Source organism: Macrobrachium nipponense, chromosome 28, assembly GCF_015104395.2.
Source record: "Macrobrachium nipponense isolate FS-2020 chromosome 28, ASM1510439v2, whole genome shotgun sequence".
Taxonomy (NCBI): domain Eukaryota; kingdom Metazoa; phylum Arthropoda; class Malacostraca; order Decapoda; family Palaemonidae; genus Macrobrachium; species Macrobrachium nipponense.
Window position 1 is genome coordinate 9,836,527 of NC_087217.1, and position 19,041 is coordinate 9,855,567.

Consider the following 19,041-nt stretch of genomic DNA (forward strand, 5'->3'; position numbering starts at 1 on the left):
GATCTTTGCAGTCATCACGTCAACATCATGACCCTGCAGGTGTCTAGCAAGGGCAGTTGTGTTGGAGTGAGAGATGTGTATTTCTGGTGATAGAAGTTCACTCTCAACGTGGTTCGGAAGTCACGTAAAGCCGTTGGCCCCGTTGCTGAATAACCACTGGTTCCATGCAATGTAAAACCACCATACAAACAAACAGAATGAAACCAGTCGAGTAGGACAGGGATTGAAGGCAGGTAGATTTATATAAAATTATGAAGAATTATACTCAATAGTCACTACAGAAAAACAAACACAAATCTATCCACATGAATATCATTATACAGTGCATTGACGGATACAGGGGTAGGGACTAACCTACATGTTCTATTTCTAATTTCAGAGCAATAGTTTTGCAATTTTCTTCAGACACATCCACATGGATGTTGTGGGCTCTCTGCCACAATCAGGAGACACCAGGTACCTCCTGATGATCATCGACTGACCCAAAAGGTGGCCAAAAGCAACTCCAATGACAGAAGCCACCACAAGCGCCTGCGCAGAGGCCCCCCTCTCAAGCTGGATCAGTTGCTTCAGCGTGCCAGACATCACCACGGACAGAGGTCCTGCTTTCCTGTTCGACCTGTGGGACACCCTGGCTCACCTAATGGGAACAACGCTCCACAGCACCACAGCATACAATCCCACAGCCAACAGCATGGTGAAAAGAACCCACTGCTCTCTGAAGGCCGCTATGATGGCACGCTGCACTGACAAGAGTTGAAAATTGCAGTTTCCCTGGGTCCTACTAGGTCTATGTACCACTCCGAAAGCCAACGGCGAGGCATTACCCATTGAGAAACTCTACAGCGAGGCAATAACCGTGCCAGGCAAATTCTTCCCTACGGACACAGCTGAAGAATACATATCGATTCCGAGACTGCGGGAAATTGCAGGGAAATTCATGCACTGCCACATTACCTTCTCCAACAGGACAAAACACTTCAAGCTCAAAGGCCTAGCCACCTGCGAGCACGTCTTCGTGAGATATGATGCCCACCACCCGCCCCTGACGAGACCTTACCAGGGGCCCTACCACGTCCTCCGCTACATGGACTAAGCTTATCTCATTATGATTCACTGCAGCGAAGACTGGGTCTCGATAGACAGGTTAAAGCTCGCTTTCCTGATGGACGACGACAACACCAGGGAAGAACCCGGCAGGCACCCCAGAATGCCCCCAGAGAACAAGGCTGCTCCTGGAGTCCCTGGTCCTCCCAAACGAGGCTGGGGTGGCCCTCAGACGACAGTTGAACCCCCCCAGGACCCACACCAGGGGAGGCATCCTGTCAACCAAAACGCCAAAGGGCGCAGCGGTTAAGGACGCCATGCAACAACTGATCTCAAGGACATTTTCAATGATTAATCCGCAGAACCAGTGTCAATATCCGATACATCTCATCTATATATATATATATATATATATATATATATATATATATATATATATATATATATATATATATATATATGCGTGTGTGTGTATGTATGTGTGTGTGTGTGTGTTACGCTCATTATTGAAAATCGGCAATAGAAATGCCTATTATTGAGAATGAGCCGATTATATAAAATGAGCAATTTTTCTTGACTAGTATTTAAAATCAGCAGGGTTTCAAAACTCGGCAAGACCATTTTGCCGAATATTGATAAATCGACTACTATACCATCTGTAATTAATGGGTGAAGAAATTTTGTGAATAGAATATATGTTGACACTATTTTTAACTTTTAATGTTTTATCCTATTCTAATTTCTTTTGTTAATGGCAGTTTGGCCATTTATAAGTAAGTTTTAGTAGCCTAATGCCTTGTTACTATCACCAACAATTGTTATCAACTTGTAAATAGGAGTGAAGGTGTGAAGTGAAACATACGGTACTCATGATAATTCTCTCGACAGATACGTAGATTAGTTACGGAATTCTTTTCATTCTTTACAACAATTCTTGGCGAATATCGAATAATCCTCATGGCTTCAGCGATGGAAGTAAAAGAAAATTTCGAGGCAAGGTTACGGACCATCGTTGAAGGAAAAGGGAAAAACACAAGACTGTTCTCGCTTGAAAAAGTGAAAGATATTATATCAAGGTTATCAAAGGATCTAGAAAGTGATGCTATCACCACTATTGATTATAACTATCGTTCAAGATATGAGATTCTTAAGGTTGGTGAAACGGAATGTTTGATAAAGAAAAGAACAGATGGGGAAGAACATTATAAATACGTAGCAGCGTTTGAGGAAGTGTATGGTGCAATAGAAAAGGCACATAAAGATGTTGGTCATGGTGGCGAGAAGAAAACTTTATTTGAAGTTAAAAAGAAATGGTCTAACATAACTATGGAATATTGTAACCTGTTTATTAACTTTTGTATAGAGTGTCATTTAAAAAAAAAGAGTCGGAAGCAACCAAAAGGGCTTGTCGTGAAACTAATTAGAAGGCACTCATTTTTATCGAGGTGCCAAATTGATCTAATAAATTTTCAGTCACTTCCTGACGGGGATTATAAATACATCCTAACTTACGTTAATCATTTTACCAAATTTTGTGTGTTAAGCCCCCTTAAATCTAAAAGAGCAGAAGAGGTAGCTCAGACACTTCTACCTGTGTTTTTAACATTCGGTGCTCCTGCAGTACTGCAAAGTGACAACGGTAGGGAATTTGTGAATTCTGTGATATCCGAATTATCAACACTTTGGCCACAATTTCAGCTAGGGACAGGTCGGCCAAGGCATCCCTAAAGCCAAGGAGCAGTGGAGCGACTCAATGGTGTAATCCAGGATAAATTGAAGATATGGATGCGAGAGAATAATTCCAAGAAATGGAGTATTGGCTTAAAATTTGTTCAGTGGCAAGTAAATATCTCGAAGCATGAGACAACGAAACATACACCATTTAAGGCCACCTTTGGAGAAGAACCGTCAGTTGGTCTTTCTTCAACAAATCTTCCTGAATCAGTTTTGGATGGCATATGCTACGAAGAAGATCTTGACAAGGTAAATATTAAATAATCTATTAAAAAAGATAAACTGATAATGCACTTTGAAACTGAATTTTTCATACACTATTCTACTGGAGTGCACTTAATCTTCTTCCTTCGCATTTCTCCAAAAATCATAAGTTGAACGACCTAATTTACTGTGTTAACAAGTCTTTACATATTTTGTAATTTTCCATTTCCTAAAGCTTCAGGTTTTAGAAAGCATAGTAATGCTAAAATTCTTTAAGTCATATGCCTAGTTACAATCAGAAAAGTATGATATGAGCTACCGACCTATTATTTTCAGTTCTCCAGCGAGGACGGTAATTATGGCGAAAGGGAAGACGATGAAAGTAGGAAAACAGAACAGCAACTTGAAGATGAAGAGGTTCCAGAGCAACCTGAAAGTGAAAAGGGTTTGAAGTGTATTGAAGAAAGGGTTAATGCCATCGAAGCTATACGGGAAAATGTCGACATTAGTCAGGCTCAATCCGCATCAAAGATGATCCGTAGGGGTATGAGGATGCAGGAATCACTGCAGGTAGAAGACAACGCTACTCTTAAGAATTCCAGACGTTGATCGGGGTCCTTCAGACCCTAAAAACTTACTAGTAGTTGTGCTGTCCAAGGAAAATGACATGTATCGTTTAGGGTGCAAAGAAGGCACCTTAAATTTTTGCTTTACTAGAGCTGATTTAGATAAAATTGGTGAAAAACTACTTAAAGTGGCTGATGTACCAGACATCCACGTTACCCTCAGAGCTGCGGTAACTCGATCCACTGGTGGCCAAGGTTACCAGAAATGTAACTGCAAATTAGATTGTATTTCTCTAAGATGTAGCTGTAGTAAAAAGAAAATGAAGTGTAACTCTAGGTGCCATCCTACCAACAGCTGTAAGAATGTTTAGTTTTTATTTTGTTTCTTTATATAAAATAGATATAGATTAGTTAATTTTTTATTGTCGGTGAATTATTTGCAAATTATTTGGTGAAGGTTGATAAGTCAGTATTCTAATAATATTGTTATGTTACAAAAATAAATTGTATTATCTGTGTTTTCAGTGTTTATTTGAATTTCCAAATTAATTGCTTATGAAGAAAAAAACGGATATTATAATAGAATTAAAAAATAGATGATGGCTGTTATAAAATGAGTGTATTACAGTAAACATTCTTAAACTGTTATTAAACTAGAGAGTCATTATGGTCTACATTAGTTTGCTTAGAGCTTAGAATGGACCTTCCAGCTGTCAAAATTGAATACTGGTTGTTTGAAACACTTAAGTTACAATATTTTCAATATTCGGCAACGTTATCAATATTCAGCAAAAACGTGTTGCCTAATATATAAAGTGAGCAATATTTTGCCCATTATTGGAAATTTTCAATATTAGGCAGGGCCCTTGCTGAGTATCTAAAATAGGCAATTTTTTGCCGATTTTCAATAATCGGCAATTTTCAATAATGAGAGTAACATATATATATATATATATATATATATATATATATATATATATATATATATATATATGTGTTATGACTAAGGTACGAGACCGAGAACAGACAGACAGCAGAGTGGCGGTATCACATCCGCTCCTGTCATCTGACGCATAATGGAAAACCCAGAGTTCCATTTCGAGGAATTTATTCTAGCGGGAGCCGTTTCTAAGGAGAGGAAGCGGACGAGGGTAAACAGAGCCACTGCATGCTGCCAGATGTATGGATCATGGACAGTGGGTATATCTATGACAGTGGGGCCTCTCTGCGGACGTAGGTAACAGGTAGAATAACCTCCTTTAAATTGCCAGTCACATAGTATTGCAATCCCTTAATATGTTTAAGTGAAATAATCCAATTCAAGTGCCACATAGAAAAGCTGCATGATAACTTGTGTTGAAATAGAACGGAATAAAGCCTGGTGAATTTGATGATGATATTACCATTAAAGCGCCATAATATTCTAATTAAAACAATTTTCCGGTCTATTAAGGTTTCAGTTATTCAGTTCTATATATCTCTTCGGTTTTATGGAAAAATTTTAAGCAGTTTTCAGATTATTGTCAATTTTGCAGGTTGTAAATGCGTTAACTTATTTCAGAATAAAATGTTGCAATTCAATACTGAATTAATTAGTCCATTTCTTTGGCCACTGTAATACTGAATTCATCCTCTACTACTTTTTATAATCATAACGGTTAATGAAAACTAGCTCTAAGGATTTATCATCACTTGAAATGACTGTCAGTAGACAATGAACATACAATGACCAACCATTCTTATACCCATGAAAAATAAAAACATAATTACCCATTGCAAAAATTTTCTTTAGAAAATATATTAACTTTCCGATCAGCAATGACTGTTAGTTGACAATACACAATGAATAATCATATATAAAAAATTATTATTATTTCTATGGAAAAAAAACCATTGTACTTAGCAAGAAATATAAACTGACATTAGCTAAGCATTTGTCACTTCTGAAAATGTATAGACTCAGAATGTTCAGGTCAAACAAATGCCCCCACTAGTACTCTACAACTCATTTAAAGTCATAATGATTGTTTTGCAGGAACAAATAGGACTACTAACCTTCCTTTGTTTTTTCAGGAGGCAGAAAAATAGAATGCTACTGTCCTGGGTCTTCCTATTTACGCAGTCAAAGGCATCATGTATGCATGTACAACCCATAGATCTCTACAGTGCCACCCATATTGACTTCTCCGATTCCCTGGTTGTGTCTATTTATCTCCTATGAGGCACCACTGCTCTGGCTGCAGGTGAAGTAAACATTGCGACAGTACTTAAGCTATGATTCTTTAAGTGGTGTGTGTATGTCTTATAAATCTTACACATGAAATTTCTACTTTTTTGTAATAAAAATTTATGTTCCTGTCTAAGCCCTTTGATATTTCTCACGGCTTGAAGAAAATTTTGTTTGTTACCTTTGATTTATAGTTTTTTTTCTTTTTACATATTGCATTATTGTTTTACCTTGACATTCTTAAGGAACGATATGTACCTACTAATCATTTGACTTTTACGTCTAATTTTCTCAATTTTTAATTTTTATTTTTGGACCACCGCTAACGAGAACGGGCCCAATCAACTCGCACAGTGCGTATTTATGAACTGTACTACGTGGAATAAGGACTTTGAGTGTGATATTGCCACCAACGAAGATGCCTATATACAGGACTCGAGCTTTTAGTCGCATGTCACCTCGTCATGTGCCCCCATAACACAAGAGCATCGCTGTAACCATCGGTCGTATAAGATCGCCTTCTTGCTGGTGAAGATCGACCCTGTTCCAAGTGCGTTTTATTATATCTATTATATGTGTGTGTATGTATGTATTTAATGTTCCCCGTTTGCATTTCATAATTTTATTTTAGTCCTTTATTACTTTTTATGTTAACCATTAAACTTTAACTTTAATTGTACTCTTAAACATCAGTGTACATGGGCGCCCACATGAAATCCTGGAATATATATATATATATATATATATATATATATATATATATATATATATATATATATATATATATATATATATATATATATATATTAATTTATTTACATTTAAGTATATCACTTTGTTTTCCTTTCATTTTACAATATATTCTTTCAGTAAATTAAAGGTATCATTATGTACTGTACAACATTTGATACAGAATATAACTACCTTGTTCTTTCCAGATATATGTATATATATATATATACTATATATATATATATATATATATATATATATATATATATATATATCTACGTATATATATATATGTGTGTGTGTGTGTGTGTGTATATAATATATATATATATATATATATATATATCTATATATATATATATATATATATATATATATATATTATATTACATATATATAAATACACACACACCACACAACACAACATATATATAATATATATATATATATATATGTATATATATATATAATTTGCCCCTCTTGGAAAATAGGCATATGCTGCGGGCGCCCATGTCTATGTATCATCCCTGGCTCTACTACATGGCAGAACTTTCATTTGTATACAGAGACACAGTTGGGGGGTGGGTGGCAAGAATCCATCTTCCTCTTCATTCTCCTTTTCGAACTGGTTGAGAAAACTGGAAGGCAATAAATGCAACCAAACTATGTGAAGATGACTTTTGCGAGAAGTAGGTCACAGTACCTATTGCTGTTTGTACTGATCCATATGCATACTGACCCAACATTGTATGTTGGACCGTGACGTTTCCTTTATATAATATATACTATTATTGATTTATTAACGAATGGGCATCTCATAAATAGCAGACCAGTCTCTTGTTAATAACTGACTGGACGATACATTCTAAAATCAACAGGTAATATTTGTGGGTTGCATTTGCTTCATTTGTTTATCAGATAGTATCGGATAACTTTGGCAATATCTGATAAGCTGGTGTAAAAACTCGGCAAATGATAAGTCTTTAATTACGATGACTATCTTATTTGGCTGGCTTTGGGGACACTGGGAATGAGAACATTCCTCGTAATGCTGCCTTGTTGGCCAGTAATGTTGTGGCGCGCCACTCTGTTTAGGAGATAACATAGGTACCGAATAGTGAGTAACTATTTTCTTTAACTGACTGGTTTTATTTGGATAGATATATAGAAATGAATGCGGTCATTCGACTTTATATTTTAAGCAAAAAAATAACCATTATTTTTTTCAGATAATAAAATAAGAAAAGTGTGAAACAAAGCGCAGTTCCCCCATTTGCGTAGAGCTTAGGTTGTCGAAAGAGACCGAGTGACGAGTGACGACGTCATGCATCTAGGTCCTCCCCTAATCCCCCAGCGACCAAATGCACATGATCGTGAGAAGCTCTCGCATTCTCTAGAACGTATAGTCAATCGTCCGTTTTCGTCTTAAATGAACGATGTGAGATTTGGATACGATCATTAAACCGTCGCGGCAAGAGGCCCTTTTAAATATGATATATTTAACTATCTGATACATAATTACGTTGGAGATGTTCCTCATCATGAAGTTGTACGCTTTGAAGCGGATACCTAACTCGTACACGACGTGTTTTGGAAAGACCTTGCTGATCGTGATTCGGAAGTACGAATGTGTGTCATGGTCTAGTCTAGACTCTAGTGACGAGAGTGCTGCTCTGTGTAACAACTAAAAGCGCCGTTCGTTCCTTGCTGCGACGTTTTTGATATCGTAAGTTATAAATAATTAATGTAAAATTCAAATTACACGAGGCACTAACGTGCATGAAACAAAAGTACTTACATTGCCATAAGAATGTGAATGACAGTGAAAAACATTTACCCGTAGCTGTTGCTGACTCCACTGTTGGTTTTGAACAAGTGAATGATGATAGTGTTTGAATTTGTACTTATTCGTGCGAAGAAAACTCAAACTGTGACGAAACTTTCACCATCACCCATGTAAATCGCCATATGCATAAGTTTGACTTCTCTTAAAAAAAAAAAAAAAACTGCTATCCAAGTTCCTTATCGATCAAATACCACGATACAACCAGAAGGTCGGTGCAACTTCTAGCCTGCTGTTCATTTTTCAGTTTGCTAAGGCAGTTATTGAATTTTGAGTATTATATATATATTATATATGTATATATATATATATATATATATATTATATATATATATAATATATTATATATATATATATATATATATATATATCTATATGTATGTATGTATATTATTGTATGTTTATATGATATATATATATATATATATATATATATATATATATAATATATATATATATATAAAATATATATTATTGGTCACTTCACCAGATACATACGTAATTTAGCCATGATTCTCTCTTAACCTCGCGACTTCTTCACACATTTTGGATATTCTTGTTAGTACAAAGCCTAAGATTCAACTGTAAGATTCGGAGAGGTGGCTAGGTAACATGACCTTGCTCAGATACTGGACGTCAGAATTTCTTCATATCTTGCAGTGGGATCTCAGGCTTTGTAGTAATATACTTAAAAATCATAGCAGATGCACGTGACTTCCGTATATAAGCGAATACCACAGGAAAATGACAGGTAGAAGTTCAGTTCCAAGCACTTTCTCAGTGTTAAATCACGCATAGGGATAAAAAAAAAAAAAAAACGAGAAAGCGTTTGGTACTTGTGTCATTTTCCTGTAATATTTCCTTATAAAAGTATATTAAATTTATTGATTAATATATTTAATTTGTTTATTATGTGCATACATTCCACCTTATTATCATATTTTTATTCTTCTTTAATGTGTGCAGTACTACATCTTGCTCACACTGAGATTTGTCCCAAATTCTGGAATGAAGTCACTATATATGAGTTGGATGTATTATTATATAAGCCCATGGTAAGGGAGACGAAAGTATTATAGTAATAAGATGGAATGTTTAGTGAAACAAAATAGAAAAATAAAAGATGCAACAGAACATTAGGAGCAAAGTTAACCACGTTATGGAAATAGCCGTGCGCAGGGGGAGGCAAAGGAGCATTTGGTCGCCCTGGAATTTCTGGAAAATAAAAAAAATGGCATGAAAATAAATACAAAGTGAACAAAAAAATTACATGGAAAATGCAAAATGAATAACCATGAATATTTCACACCTGTTTAATCAACTCTCTCTCTCTTTGCAAGAATTTGATTAATTTTCCATTAGCGCCCGGTAATCATCCTAAGCTTAATATGAACCAATCAAAACGCCAAAAGTAATTTGGTACGAGGCGTAGGGAATCGGACACTGGAGCACGTCATGGGATGTTGGGAACATTTCAAGTTGGAACTTGAACTGGTCCTCCCAGACTGTACACTGACAGTAATGTTTTTTCGAAGGAAACAGATAACGGATACCCTTTCCTTCGATCTTGACCTGGTATGATCCTGTGTGGCATTTCCTTGATTTCTTTTCCTTGTGTAAATAAATAGGAGAGTTTGAAGGTCAAGCTTCTTTTGAAAACTATAAGTTATTATCAGATAGCTATCAAGATACTTTATGCCAGCAAAAATTTAATCAAATTGAGATATCAATTAATTCCGATTAACAATCTATTTTATTTAGTAATAATGTAATGTAATTCAATTTTGGAGCATTTTTCATATAAACTGCATCTTTGTGTAATGTTAAGTGTTTTTGGTTTAGGGGATTTATTTTATAAATTTTTGTTTTGGATTTCCAAATTTGTCTCGATAGTAAAGTATGGATGTCCTTTAATGAAAATGACTTGTTTCTCATATAGTTTTCTTTTAAAGAATCACAAATGGTCTCTTCGTGCCAATTCGCACATTAAAGAAAGCTCTGGACATCGCTGCTCCCTAACCCCCCTTTTGACCAAGTACGCTCGGCCTACCTAAATCATCTATTGTGTTCCTTGATGATGAAGTAGAGCATAAATGTGTATCTATGTTTCACAATACTGCCTCAAATGGACTGAAAACATCCACCATAACACTCGTATTCCACGTCATTGCAGTCTGTAACCCATTTCAATTATGGCGCTTAAAACTTCAAGGTGGTTGTGGTCAGGGTGCTCGTAGTGTCGAATGTTTACCCAGCACTGCCACGAGTTACAGCTTTCTGTTTTGAATGTTGCTTTAGGTTGGGAATTCCCATTCGAGTGGATTTGTTTCAGCAGACAGACGTGTGGTCGAACAGCAGCTTTTAAATCGAGTGATTGACGACATAAGGGAAAAGAAGAATTTGTCAACCTCCCACTTCCGAGCTCTTCTAAATTAACGAAACGTATAGCCCTTTCCGAAGAGGCCACAGTGCTCCGATGAGAACGACTTGACAACTTATATTTTGTTAAACTGCTAATTATTTTCGACGTAATCAAGGAAGAAGAGTTTACGTGGAAAGTACAGGTAAGGCCCGACTTGTCATTTTTATAGGTTAGACTTGCTAACCTAGTAGGTATTGTATGTTACTAGGTAGCTAGTTGCTTTTGGCTTTTCTGCTTTGCTTTGTGAACCTTCCTTTGATTAGTAAGTGCCTAGTTGAGCCATTTCTTTCCTGGCAACGGTTCGTTCCCTCATCAAGTCCATGACCTGGTATCTACGGTAGAAGAGTTGTGCAAATTTTTTTGTTATGCATAGTTAATGTCACGTCGGGAAAGTTTTCTTTTGGGGGAGGAGGGTCTAAAATTCATAGTATGCAGGTCAGGTGACGACCCCCTTAGATAAGACAGCTTAAGGGAATGTCAGGTTGGGATGCACCCCTTTGGAATAGCTAGGCTAGCTATAGCTAGTACGATTACTTTTGGTAATTCTACAGAATACTTCTGCACGACTGCAAGGAATGTAACCGCGGATACGACATCCACTTGGGATTGGGGCGTCCAATGTATTTCGCTGTGTTTAGTACTGGCCCCTATGGGTTCATTACAGTCATCTGAATAAATAACCTATTAGCCTACTTACAATTCTTGTTCAGGAGGTAAAACTGCATAGAAAACCGCGACTGCCATAGGTTAGGCCGCCACGGAATAGGGTAAAACACCGCGTGGACTGGCCCAACTCTCCGACTATCACAGCTGGCCACCATCCGAAAAAGTACTTTTAACGTGTCCTGACACCGGAGATGGTCATGAGTCATGAGTTGTTGTTGGTGAGAGAAGGAGCTAAAGACCTCCACTCCTTTCGAAGTAAGTATTTTCTCCAAAGTTAGAAATTAAGGCCATATTTTAAGATTTAAACAGAGGGTAATGAAAAAGGTGGCCAACGCAGTGCAAAACTTCACCAAAACGCTTTCAAAATTTTTAATTACAACTTGAAATATTTAGAAAATTGACGCCATCTCGATGTTTGCGGAGTTGCTTGTGTCAATAAACTTCCCATTTCCTGTGCATATCCGGACACCACTTGTACCCATAGACGCATGGGCACTTTCATCACAACAATCATACACAACTCTTACCAGCACTTATTTGTACTTATTCAAGGGGACTATGGCATTCTTTGCGGCGTTTTGCGCTCTTCAATTGTTTATCAGTGTTGTCAATTGGTATGTGTTTACCCTCCAAACTGGGTATAAGACTTACACAAAACTGGGGAAATAAGTGAAATTAACGTATCTATTTGTAGTATATATACATATTACAGCAATTTTATCATTACTGCATTACTATGACAACTAGAACTCATGGAAACAGTTTGTAAATGTATTGGCGTATGTGTGAAGCTCCACTAGATTGGCAACGATGAGTCATTTTTCTTTGCGTTGTCTGCTTGTAAGTATAGGCTACATCAGAAATATTTGTAATTTTTCCGGGTTAATTTGGTTACAAAAACAGGATAATAGGCTAGACATGAATTAAATAAACATTTTGAAGTAAAGTTAAAGTAAATAATCTGTAAATTAAACAATTAAGGGAATAAAGCTTTGCACCTCATAAAGAGTGTAGTCGTCTGCTGCTCGTAACCGTGTTTGCGGAGTGAGTGCTTAGGAACATAGGAACAGCAACGTAGTTCAAGTGGAGTGAATGAAGGATAAAACCACCGATTACAAGGTAATAATGAATTCAGTTCAAACCATGACCCCAGGAATAAAAAGTTTTATACTTTCACTAATATAGACAACAAGATGATGTTTTATTGTGCAGATTACAACTGTAGTCTTGAGTAAGATCAATAAATGTTACATATATATGCTAACATTGTTCAAATGAGTGCTGGGAAGGCTGGGAAAGATGGTGGATTGTCTGTGGTTAGAACGGCCAGCCACGCGATTGCCGCCATATTGGATTTCAAAACTGCCTTGAAAACATATTTTACAAAGAGCTCACATGCTTATTTTAGTTCGTATTGGGCTTTCATATATCACATTATATTACGAAATTTCAATCTTTTGAATGGTATGCTTAAAGTTTTAATTGTATTCTTGTTTCACCAATTAAATATCGAGTGAATAAGGCCTGGCCAGCGTGATGATGATGGATCGTCTGCGGTTGTTTACCTTAGATGCGCTGAGTGGCCTTTTGGCTCCAGTGTTTGGACTTGAGACATACTAAATTCATAAGTCAATTGATCTATTATGCACTTAGAAAAGACACCCACTCATTCCTTCTTTGCATAACATTTTCATCAAAATCATCCAAGTCGGTCACAGGACTCACTTTCTCTTCTTGTTTGAAACACCGGAGATTCCACTATAGCTAGGTATTTCCCACCTCTCCTGCTTCCTTGTTAAGTCTACAAATAGTAATTTCTGACACTTTTGTTGCGTCAGATGTTCTCTGGAGAGCCTTCGTTATTGACCGTGACCTTTTAAAACCTTTTAATAATCATAGGTCCCCTAAGCTTAGATCTGGCATTGCCTAGGAAAAATATGCCATACCTTCATTTTCATTAATGAAACTGAGGTTTTAACGAAGAATATATGAAATAAGATATATCTGATGCAAACAAAGAACCACTTTTCAAGAAATGAAAACTATTTCAATAGACTCCATGAAGCCAATATGATTTCCATAACATGAGAATTGGCAATGCATGATATCTGTACAAGCCACACCACAGCGATCTTAGAAAAGTAAACGTATTCGCGGGGGATGCCTAACAGACCCCCCCGCGAATAGTTAGAATCCGCGAATGTTTGAAACCCCTATAAAAATGCTAAAAACAGCCTATTTTGTTAGTTAAAACTTAAGAAAAACCACTAAAAATTTTCATACTTGGTTTTTTTAATAGTTTTATCACAAAAAGTGCATTTTATGATGAAATTGATAAAAAAATCAGGAATTTAATGTATGACACTTACCTGGCAGGTATATATATAGCTATATTCTCTGTTCCACCTGGCAGAAAATTTTCAAAACTCGCGGCAAACGCTAGTAACCTAATTAGTAGTTCCAGGCAAACCACCACCCCGTTACCGTGGCGCTAGCGCTAGGAACCGTTCCCAATTGGGCCAGATTTTCTCTGCCAGCCGAACCGGCAACATTGTTGGTGGTTCCCTGCTAGGATTTTCATTCTCGTTGCTGACTTTTCATGGATCTTTGGTATTGTACTCGGAAACGTTAGCTTGGCATTCGCTTTGGATTGTTCTTTAAAGATGTCTGATACTGGAAGTATGTTTAGAGTTTGTGTAAAAGAGGGTGTTAAGGAAAGGTTGCCGAAAGCTTCGGTCGACCCTCATACCATTTGTAAGAAGTGTAGAGAGAATGTGTGTACTTGGGAGAATAGGTGTTTTGAATGTGAGAATTTATCAGAGAAGGAATGGAAGATATTTATGAAATATGTTGAAAGGCTTGAGAAAGATCGTGTAAGGAGATCTGTTTCTCGTAGTGAGAAGTCGAATTCTTCTAGCAAAAGGAGTGAATGTATTTCCTCTCCAGCTCCTTCTAACGTAGAATTGGTAGTTCCTTCTCCCCAGGATCTCCTGCGCCCGCTGCTGTATCGGAGGAGGCGAACGATACACAGATTGTGAAGGTGTTTCGCTGCCCTTGCGTCCATGGGCGACCAGATACAGCGACTTACGGATAAAGTTAGTGCTTTTGATGTCAGTGAAAGTGTAGTGGAGGGGGCGTCTGATCGTCTCTCTCGTGCTCCTAGACCTAGACCTCTGTCAAGCTCCCAGACCAAGGGAGAAGGCATGTCGACAGTCGAAGGGAGGCGAGAGAGGTTTTGTCGTGGTCAGGCGTCCCTTCGAACAGTCCTGTTGCAAGTTCCCAGGCTGTTGCAGTTCGCCGCAGAAAAGGCGTAACTGGGAAGTGTGCGTCCTCGGATGGTTCGACTTCCGAGCGGGAACGTCGGTATGCAGTTGTGTCTCGCTCAAGAAGACTTTCAGGACATCGACCGCTCTCGAGAGACATGCACAAGATCGTGAGGCTTGGAGTAGTCCTGAGGTGTTGTCCTCCTCGGAAGACGGGGACGCAGTTCCGATCAAGAGGAAGAGGATTTTTCGTGCTAAAGAGGACTTAGTACGGCCTTCTCGTCCTTGGATTTCGATGAGAGAGACTCCTCCATCTTCTTGTTTGTCTTCCCCTCGTCTCTCCGTCGGGTAGAGTACAAGATCGCTCTCCGTTACGTCGCAGTCCCGCTCGTAATCCTCCTCCTTCGTCCTCTGCCATTCAGGAAGATAGTACGAAGGGTTTCTTAAGGGAAATGCAGTCTAAGCTGGCAGTTCTTGTGAAGTCTTGGATGCGCCTGTGCAGGCATCTTCGGGCGGAAGGAAACGTTTCCTTTTCCCCCCCCCCGTTTTTAGTCTTCTAAGAGGGAAGACAAGGACGCGTTCGCCGAGGACGCAGGACGCACTGGTGCTACGAGGACAGGCGATCGCTTGGTTATTCAGGACGCAGAACGCAGGAGAAGAAAATGGTTTCGGAAGAAGCAGGACGCAACGTCAGGACTCGGGATCAATTGTGGACGCAAGACGCAGGCGACAGGAAGCAGATGTGTCTACGATGGACGCAGGACTCAGGCGGCAGGACATCGAGAGGCGGCAGGACGCCGATTCTTCGTTAGCCGCAGGACGCAGGCGGCAGGACGTTATTCCGTCAGCGAAGCGTCAAACACGACAGTGATTTGCAAGACATTTCTTCAGCAGAAGAGGAATTGGAATTAGTTGAGTGGAAAAGAATACGGAACCCTTCTTCAGATTACAAGATTCTGACTTCACGTCTTCTTTTCTATTTTTGAAGGGGAATTCAAACCGACAGCTCCTTTATCTCCCTTATCGCAGTTTTCCAAGACTAGGACTCCAAAGAAGTCCTCTTTCCTTAAGATGACTCTGTCAATTTCGGCGAAGAAGGCCCTTCAACGTGTGAATGACTGGATGAAGGATAATAAAGAAGCGGGAAATACTCTTTTGCTTTTCCACCAGCTAAGTTAGCATCGAAGTCAGGAGTATGGTACGCTACTGGAGAAAGTCTAGGCCTGGGAGTACCTGCCTCCTCCCAGGGGGACTTCTCCAGTATAGTAGACAGCTCACGCAGACAGGCGTTACAGTCTGCTAAGGTCTGGTGGACTTCGTCCGAGTTTGACCATCTTTTTAAAGGGATTTTTAGGACTTTCGAAGTCTCAATTTCCTAGATTGGTCTTTGGGAGCACTGGCGAACTCCTAGAACGAAGAGACTCGCAGGATATAGAAGCAGCTAAGAGCATTATGTCCTGCATGGACAAGGCTCTGAGAGACGGAACGAATGAACTGGCTTCTTTGTTCACAGCAGGAGTACTAAAGAAGAGATCGCTGTTGTGTTCTTTCGCTTCAAAGGGGTTTCAAACTCTCAGAAATCGGAGTTGCTGTTCTCTCCCCTTTCGAAACAGCGGTTTCCTTCAGAGGTGATTAGGGATATAGCTCTCTCCCTTTCTCAGAATTCCAACTCGAGATCTTCTCTCGTCTTCAGTTAAAGAAGTTCTTACCATCCAAGTTTGGTTAAGAAAACTCCAAAGGAAACTAGGCCTTCGCAACAGCCCTTTGAGGCAGAACATTTGCTCGACCCGCCTTTAGGGGTAAGAGAGTACCCACTAAAGAGGAGCCAAGACCACCTCTAAAGAATGAGATATCAGTCCTCCAGACGACATGGAGCCAGACTTCAAGGTTTTTGGAAGTTTTGGCAGAACATGAAGGCAGATCCCTGGGCTGTCAACGTAGCTCGGGAAGGGTACAAGATTCCTTTCTTGAAGAGACCTCCTCTCGCAACATCTCCGAGAGCCCTCGGGGCAAATTACAACGATTTAGTGAAGAAAAAACGGCTCTGTGGGAGCAAGTAGCTTCCATGCTAGAAAAGGAGCCATAGAGCCTGTTCTGGATCACGAATCTCCGGGATTTTACAACTGGTTGTTCCTGGTTGCAAAGTCCTCGGGAGGTTGGAGCCATTCTGGATGTATGTCAACTGAATCTTTTCGTAGAAAAGACCAAGTTCACTGATGGAGACGAACGAATTCAGTAACTGGCAGCGGTACGTTCCATAGACTGGGATGGTGACCCATGGACTTACAAGACGCATACTTTTCATATTCCGATTCATCCAGGAAGCAGGAAGTATTTTAAGGTTTGTGATTCAGGACAGGGTCTTTCAGTTCAAGGCCCTGTGCTTCGGCCTTTGCACAGTCCCCCAAGTGTTCACGAGGATGATGTCCAATGTGGCGAGATGGTTGCATTTAAGAGGGATCAGAGTGTCTTTTTATCTGGACGACTGGTTGATAAGATCCCAATCAAGAAGTCAATGTCTGGAGGACTTGAATCAAACATTGAACTTAGCAAAAGACCTAGGTCTTGTGTAAACATGGGAAAGTCTCAATTGAATCCCCAACAACAGATAGTTTATTTGGGGATTCAGATATCGTCAGTGACTTTTCGGGCTTTTCCATCCCCCGAAAGGCAAGCCCTATGCATTCGGAAGGTGCAGGACTTTCTAACAGAAAGACCGATGCTCAGCAAGAGAGTGGATGCGTCTACTGGGCACACTCTCTTCGCTAGAGAGGTTCATTTCTTTAGGAAGACTGCACATGAGACCCTCTACAGTTTTTCCTGAAGGATTCATGGCCAAGAAAATTGCAACCGGATTCCTTCCAGTTTCTAATTCCTGCCGAAGTGAAGGAGGAATTAAAGTGGTGGCTAACTCCAGGCAGGTTAGCAAGAGGGATGTCGCTTCAGCAGAAGAGCCCAGACCTCGTCTTGTATTCCGACGCGTCGGACGCGGGTTGGGGAGCGACATTAGGCCCTCAAGATGTGTCGGGACTTTGGAGCAAGGAAGAAAACAAGTTGGCACATAAACAGGAAGGAACTGATGGCAATTTTCTTGGCCTTGAAGCACTTCAGAGAGTTGATTCGAGACAAGACAGTGCAGATCAACTCGGACAACACCACGGCTCTGGCATACATCCGCAAACAATGAGGGACTCATTCTTTTCCCCTTTACAAGCTGGCAAAGGAAGTTCTGCTTTGGGCGGAAGAGGAAAGCGTCGTGCTGCTCACCAGGTTTTATACAAGGAGAGAAAAATGTGATGTGCGGACCTGTTGAGCATTAAGAGAGAACAACTTCTCTCGACGGAGTGGACGTTGCACATGGAGGTTTGCCAGAGCCTGTGGAAGTTGTGGGGCCGTCCGGTAGTAGATCTGTTTGCGACAGCCAGAACAAAAAGGTTACCAACCTATTGCTCTCCGGTTCCAGATCAGGAAGACAGTGGCGGTCGACGCATTCCTGATGGATTGGACAAACTTAGATGTGTACGCTTTTCCTCCGTTCAAGGTACTGGGAAAGTTATGAAGAAGTTCAGGGAGAGCCAGGAACGAGGATGACCTTAATAGCCCCGTTTTGGCCGGCCCAAAGTTGGTTCACAGAGGTACTGGAATGGACAATAGATACGCCAAGGACTCTTCCTCTAAGAGTAGATTTACTCAGACAACCCCACTTCGACCAGGTTTCACAAGAATACCCTCGCTCTGGGTCTGACTGCGTTCAGACTATCGAAAGTCCTTGTCAGAGCGAGGGGATTATTCTAGAGAGGTGGCCAGTGCAGTGGCTAGAGCCAGAAGAACCTCCACAATCCAGTAATATCAGTCAAGAAGTGGAGAATTTCCGGAAGTGGTGTAAGAACAGGAAAGTGTCCTTCATCCAGTACCTCTGTGACCCAAATCGCAGATTTCCTTCTATACTTGAGGAAGGAATTGGGTTTGTCAGTTTCGACAATCAAAGGTTATAAAAGTATGCTAACCTCAGTGTTTAGACACAGAGATCTAGACATCTCGAATAACTTACGACCTTAGAGATCTGATTAGGTCATTTGGTACCAAGAAACAACCCCAATGCAGGCCACCTGCTTGGAACCTCGATGTGGTCTTGAGTATTTAACCTCTAGCAAATTCAAGCCTTTAGAGAAATCCTCTCTGAGAGATGTTGCTAAGAAACTTATCTTTTTAGTAGCTTTGGCAACCGCTAAAAGAGCTAGTGAGCTTCAGGCCATATCGAAGAAGGTGGTATGGAGACATGGCACGCAGTGTGTTCATTCCAAGAAGGTTTCTTGGCCAAGAATGAGAATCCAGCT

At 39.6% G+C, this 19,041-nt stretch overlaps 1 protein-coding gene and 1 pseudogene across 10 annotated transcripts in view; both read left to right on the plus strand.

The window, feature by feature from the left end:
- Positions 1 to 1,560: 1,560 nt before the first annotated feature.
- LOC135201281 (KRAB-A domain-containing protein 2-like) lies at positions 1,561 to 4,050 on the plus strand (annotated as a pseudogene).
- Positions 4,051 to 7,565: 3,515 nt separating this feature from the next.
- LOC135201401 (E3 ubiquitin-protein ligase TTC3-like) overlaps positions 7,566 to 19,041 on the plus strand; it is a 409,740-nt gene continuing 398,264 nt past the window's right edge. For 3 of the 10 annotated variants that reach the window (XM_064230276.1, XM_064230286.1, XM_064230285.1), the window contains exon 1: positions 11,081 to 11,103. In XM_064230276.1, the coding sequence (XP_064086346.1) occupies positions 11,096 to 11,103 (8 nt within the window). In that variant the 5' untranslated portion in view covers positions 11,081 to 11,095. The other 7 variants (XM_064230279.1, XM_064230277.1, XM_064230278.1 and 4 more) reach the window with 6 other exon arrangements.